Genomic DNA, 6461 nt, shown 5'->3' with positions numbered 1-6461 from the left:
GTATTATGGGTTTCGGTCAAGTGACTTTTTAGTCTTTTGAAATTTCAGTCTTATGGTTTCAGTCAGATGAGGTTCCTATCATATGACAGGGATCAGAGCATTTATATAGCTGCATGGAATCAGGAATACCTGACGGGATGAAATCATCCTCCTCAAGAAGAGTAGACCTGTCTGGTGGACGTCTGCAATAAATAAACTCTATAATAAAAGGAAAAAAATTGCTGTCCAGGACCAAGAAGGAGCAGGTGCCTAATTAGAAGCAATATCTCCTTAGCCTGAGCAAGCAAATAAGATCACTAGTGAAATCCTCCAAAGTAAACTTGAGTCCAAACTGGCCACATCTACTGAAGACAATCATAAGGCCTTCTTCACATATCTCCGCAGTCTCAAAGGAAGCACCCAGATCTGCTTGAAACTGGTGGTCAAGGGCTCCTAAATCAGGACATCCCTAGTACCTGCTCCCCTCCCCTCATCTCTAGGGAGCAAGTAATCACTGCCCTGTCAAAGGCAAAAAATAGAGCCTCCATGTGACCCAATAACAGCAAAGGCTGCATTCTACATGAACTTGGGCAGGAACCTGCAGCACCCTTGGGACTCTGTTCAACCAAAGCTTGAGTACCGGCTTTGTCCCAGCTGAGTGGACAGCCACTGCCAACCCTTTGCACAAAGTTGGAGCGTCCACTGATCCAGAAAATTATGGACCCATCTGTCTAACTAGCCTGATCTGCAAGACAATGATAAACGCACTCAACTAGGCACCAAGCCATATCTTACCAGATGACTAGCAAACTGGCTCACTAATGGAACCCATCTAGTCAAAATAGTGGTAGCCACCTCAAGTAGTAGACTCGTAGGTGTACCCCAGGGATCTTTCTTGGGGCCTCTGTTTGAGATGTACTTTTCTGAGGTGCAGGTTAAAACCACTGGGCTGAGTACTTCAACCCTTTTTAAGCACAACCTGGGTAACTGGATGGGGAACAGAAAATACACCCCAGGGACTCCACCAGTGTCCCTGCTGGACAGTGGCATAGGGTGCTGATTTGTTGGAACACTGGCTAAATTCTTGGCTAGGCTTGTAAGGGTCTTGGGGCTAATATGTTAGCAACTTCCTATGATTCTGTGAAGTTCATTTGCCTGTGCAGCAAGATGACAGATTTTAAAGCAGTAGTTGTATAATTACTGCCCCACTAATTTGGGTCATTCTCTGTATTTGATCTGGGGTTAATTTTTTCCCCAGGTTTTGCCTAATTCTTATACAGTCTGAGTAGATTGGGTGTTATGAGTGACTGTGTTCTTTTTTACTGGGTGAAAAGTAGATGTTTAACCTACTATAGACTACAAGAATGTAACACACTTGTATGCATAATGGATCCAGAAAATCTTTGTGTGTAAGAGAGCTATAACTGGCTGTAAAAAAAAAAAAAAAAAAAAATGTTCCCCAAAAGGCAAGTAGATAAGTCTCTTCTAATAATGTTGACTGTGGAGATGTGGCCTGTGAAGAGGAGAATGCATGATTGCTTAGGATTTAGTTTCAAAATGGGGATAGGGTTCAGGGACACTGACCTTGGTCAGAAATGCCCTTTCAACAGACACATTTTGTGTTTCATGTTGGTGACGTGCAGCAGTTCTGTTGTGTTTTCGGGACTGTTTTCTGCTGTGCAGGACATAAGCAGAATGTTTGTCCACATTATAGAGTCGTATCCAATATTAAAAAATATTTGAGGGGATATTGACAGGTACTGAGTGTTTTTGAAATATTTGTGATATATAAGAAAACATTGCAAGCTATGTCTATATAAAAGAAAATTAGTGTTGGTAGATCGTTGCTGATATAAGCAAGAACACACAAATGGCAAGTAGTACAAGTTGCATTTAAAATGGTATACACCAAGTGGTATGTGTGTTATTTTAGCAGTTGTGTTTTTTGTCTCTCATAACCGTTATAAGTGTTTGTGGTATTTAATTATGGTAGCAGTTTGCTCTGTCTTTTTTATAAAAAGAACGTTGCCTTTTTTTTATATGATTTTACAGCTTCAGTCACAAGGCACAGCATTTGAAAATGTGGAGCTGGGAAATACTGGGAAGAAGAAGAAAATTCCCAGAAGAATCATCCACTTTGCTAGTGGAGAGACCATGGAAGAGTATAGCACAGATGAGGATGAGGAAGTGCAAGAGAGAAAAGATTTGCTCCCTTCTGTTGACCCAGTAAGTTTCAAGTATTTGAGAGTAATAAGTTTTTTAATCTTTTGCTGCAGAATTGTCACTTTTAAAAGCAAGTTGCAGCTGACTTTTTTCCTCTTGGTAATGCATGTATTTTTAAAGGAAAAGCATTATTCTTGCCTTTAAGCTAACAGGAGTGGTAATTGTTTCATAACTTTAGATTCTACTTCTTTAATACTGCTTAAAGGTAAAACTTAAAAGTAGAATGTTTTGGAAAAAAATGTACTATGGTGATCTTTGACACTTGGGGTCATGTTTACTACTTCTCCAAACAGATACTCTCTAATAGTAAAAGTAAAAAAATAGCCTTTTACAATTGGTAGTAACTTAATTTTTTTTCCAAACAACTGTCTCGTATTAAACTAGATAGTTAAAATTGTTGGTTAAAATGAACATACAAGGGAGAAGGGGGTAGTTTTAAATTGTAAGTGATAGGGGTGTTACTGTATAGTGCAGGAAGCCTGGGAAAGTGATTGGGAGTTACAAACTGTTATGAATTTGGGTCGAGGTGAATGTAGCAGAGGTAATGAATACTTAGGAAAATGACAAGAGTGGAATGTGGTGGTTCCACAGTTAATTTTTCCGGACTGACCAGTTAGGGGGTAGCACTGTATGCAAGGGAGGGATCCAGTGTAATACATTATAAAATGTGGAGTGGATTGGAGAGAAGATGAGAATGAAGACTAGGGAGCATGGTCTACTTTAACTCTTAAGATTAGAATGGGTTAGATCACAGCAGAGGTATACTGTCTGCCTTTGATTATGATATGTTGCACATATTAAGAATGGACATGCATTCTGTCAAAAAAGTGAGTTAACGTATTGGAATGCCTCTTGTGAGGGTGCAGGAGGAAGATGGTTGGTACAGCAGACAAGTTAAGGACAGATTAAGATATTGTATAGTTTTGAGCAGGATGAAAGAGACTAGTGAGGTGGAGATGAGGGGTGCACTGGCCAGATGTTCGTGTTTCACTGTTGTAGTCATTACATTTGGGTAATCTGCTGGCAGGTTGCCCTCAGTCGGCCTGAATAACAAAGTCTTGGGTCCTGCGTCAGTTGCTGTCTCCTCTTCCATGACTTCAGGTCGTCAGGGGTATAAAACATGCAGCCAACGCCATTTTATTCCGTCTTTCTTGCCGAGTGGTGCCCGAAGCAGAAGCAGTTCGCAAGTGCCAGTCGGCCGACTCCTGAAATTTTCGCATTCGAGTTTCGGAACCGAAGTCTTCAAACTAAAGCTAAGTACCCCGTTGGGGAGACTTTTTCTTGCTCCTTACCGATGTCAGTAAAAGTTAATAATTGCATTACTTGTGTGAAGCAAATACCTCATAAGGATTTTCATTTGTACTGTATTCCTTGCCTAGGCCCAGATCACAACGTGCCGTGCTGTCGGTTTTGTGCTAGATTTAACCAACGCACTATTAAGCGTCTGTATATTTTTGCTTCTAAATATTTTGGTTCTAGATTTAATTATCCTGAAATGTCGTCTGTTAGCAGTCCGATTACCGGAGTTTGCAAAGAAAAAGACAGACAGACCAAGGTCCAAAACCGACGACAAAGCTTCTCCTAAGCCAGTCGCTGGTATTCAGTGAGGTGCTTTCGCAGCCCCTGATACCCACTACTTTTGAGTCGCAGGCCTCTACAGAGACCCATTCGGAGTCCGGTATGCCGCGAGTTTCTCAGAGTATTGAACCCGCGGATGTCTCTCCCTTGGATGGGTCCAGAGCCGCTCAGCAGGCACCGGCTTCTGAGGGTGTTTTCAGGCATCAACATTTTTATATTAAACCTCCAGCCTCAAAAACAAGGTCAAAAACATCTTCTATGTCTAAAGAACCGACTCTTGAGCCACTTGTTCGGGCCCCTATGCCTAAAAAAAACAGATTATCAAAATGGCTGAGGATTTAATTACCTTGATCAGGGGTTCCCAACCCCCCCTACTAAGAGGCCTAGGCAAGGCACTGATTATGAATCTTCAGATCAGGTTTCCATTTCTTCTGATTCCTCTTCTGATCAGGAATTTTCTATTCCACCCTATGAGGATTCTGATGCAGAGGAATCCATCCCATCTGCATCTCCCCCTGAGGATCTCTCTTTTTTTTGGAGAGACTTTGCATACTTTAAGGGAACATTTTCATTGGAAGAGTCAGGACTTCTTTGAATCAAAAAAGAGGCTTAGGGACTTCCTTCTTCCTCAGCATAGGCCTTTGGCAATACCTCCTGTATTAGACATTGTTGATATGTTTTCGGAGTCGAGCATGGCTCCTAATTCGCTGCCTCTGGCTCTCCTAGTAAGCCAGACAGATATTACAGTGTTCCTGACTCCCACAAATTTCTATTCAAAGATCCTGCTGCTGATCCTGAGACTGTTTGTTTCTCAGTGTCCCAAGGGTGTAAAGGCCTCTACAGCCAAAAATCCTACCCCCCCTCTGACAGAGAGATTCCAGGGTGCTGGATAGATGGGGAAAGAAGGTTTATACGTCTGCAACCTTGGCAATCAGGGCCTTAAACTGCCAGTTTCATATGCTTAAATATCAATAGCATGTTATGGGCTTACTGAAACGGAAAATGATGATTTCTGATTGTGTGGAAAATAGTGTTACAGGAATTATTGCATTCAGCAGAACAGGTTGGAAAGCATACTTTGCAATGTGGTTTTGATTCTTTGGAGGCCTCTTGTAGGGCTGCCGTTACTGGATCTGTGATTAGAAGGCATGCCTGGCTCAAGGAGTAAAATCTGCCTGATAATGTTAAAGCTAAATTGTTGGATACCCCTTTGCAGCATGATACTCTGTTTGGTAATAAGGCAGAAGAGGTTTTAAAGAAACTGGAAGACCAAGCTAAATCTATGCAAACTGTAAATAATTTCTTGTAAGTGCAGCCACCCAGGTTCAGTAGACACTGGCTTACTAAAAATTGGTCCTTTCCTGTGTCCAACAGAGCCACTCAAGGCAAATCCAGGCACTCAAAAGGCTCCAGATACCAATCACAGGGTTCTTACAGGTCAAAGCAATGGGGTGTCTCCACCTCCAAAACTGGAGGAAACAAAGCGCAACCCTACACTAAGCAGTCTCAATGACTTTCCTCTACCATCACAAAACATTTACTTTTTGGCAGCCCCCTTGGGGGGAAAACTAGCACTTCATGCTCAAAATTGGCAGTTAATTACCAAGGACAAGTGGGTATTAAACATAGTATCCCAGGGGTACGGATTTCATTTCCGTACTTTGCCAATTCCAAACGGATGGCCGGATCTGCCACAAAACCAGTAGGCGGAGGCCCAGAAACAAGTCATGTCCCTCATGGATATGGGGGATATTCAACCGGTACCAGAAAAGGAAAAAGGACAAGGTTTTTATTCAAGACTTTTTTCCTGGTACCCAGAAAAGACAATTCATGGCGTCCAATTCTGGACTTATCGATTTTGAACACGTTCCTGGACATTCTAAAATTCAAAATGCTGACTTTACAACAGCTACTGCCTATGCTAGGCAGGAATGCTTGGTTAGTAACTTTAGACTTAAGAGGCATACCTGCATATCCCAATAAGGGAATCATGCAGAAGATGCCTCTGCTTCAAAGCTGGTGTTTTGCATTGCCAAGTCTCTGCACTGCCCTTTGACTTATCTACTGCGCCCAGGGTCTTTACAAAGTGTCTGGCACCAGTAATTGCAGTCTGCAGACAAAGAAGCATTCAAATTTATCCTTATCTGGATGACTGTCTCATTCAGGCAGAGGACAAGGACACTCTTCAACATCTGGTGTTTGTAAAAAGGCTTCTAGCATGCCTAGGGTACACCATAAACGAAAATAAATCACAACTGGTACCCTCTCAAATAATTACATTCCTGGGTGCAAGCTTGAATACAACTGCCCAGATGGCTTACCTTATGCCAGACAAACAAAGACAACTGACAACGTACTTCAAACAAATGGCAACAAAAACCCAGTTATGTGCAAGACAAATTTTGCAGGCTTTGGGGTTCATGGCATCCTGCATTCTACTAATTCCATATGCAAGACTGCATATGAGGAAACTTCAGTGGTACCTAAAAAGTTTATGGAGTCAACATTGTCACAGTCTGGAAACAATGATTCCTCTCATTCCCTGCCTACAACAGGAGTTTCTTTGGTGGGCAGAGACATGTCGCCAAAACAAGGGACTGTCATTCACTCTACCCCTGCCACTCGAACCCTAACTACAGATGCATCAGACTATGCTTGCGGGGCCCACCTGGCGGGGAAAT

At 42.2% G+C, this 6461-nt stretch overlaps 1 protein-coding gene across 1 annotated transcript in view; it reads left to right on the top strand.

Annotated features, from left to right (window-relative positions):
- The window catches only part of FAM177A1 (family with sequence similarity 177 member A1), a 201181-nt gene that overhangs the window by 91690 nt on the left and 103030 nt on the right, over positions 1-6461 (top strand). Inside the window, exon 2 of the mRNA XM_044073525.1 lies at positions 2032-2205. Coding sequence (XP_043929460.1) covers positions 2032-2205 — 174 coding nt within the window. The remainder of the gene's footprint in view (positions 1-2031; positions 2206-6461) is intronic.

The sequence above is a fragment of the Protopterus annectens genome, chromosome 6.part0, assembly GCF_019279795.1.
Source record: "Protopterus annectens isolate FY-2018-M chromosome 6.part0, PAN1.0, whole genome shotgun sequence".
Lineage (NCBI taxonomy): Eukaryota > Metazoa > Chordata > Ceratodontiformes > Protopteridae > Protopterus > Protopterus annectens.
Note: the sequence above shows the minus strand (reverse complement) of the source record. Positions and strands in the feature narration are given on the sequence as shown.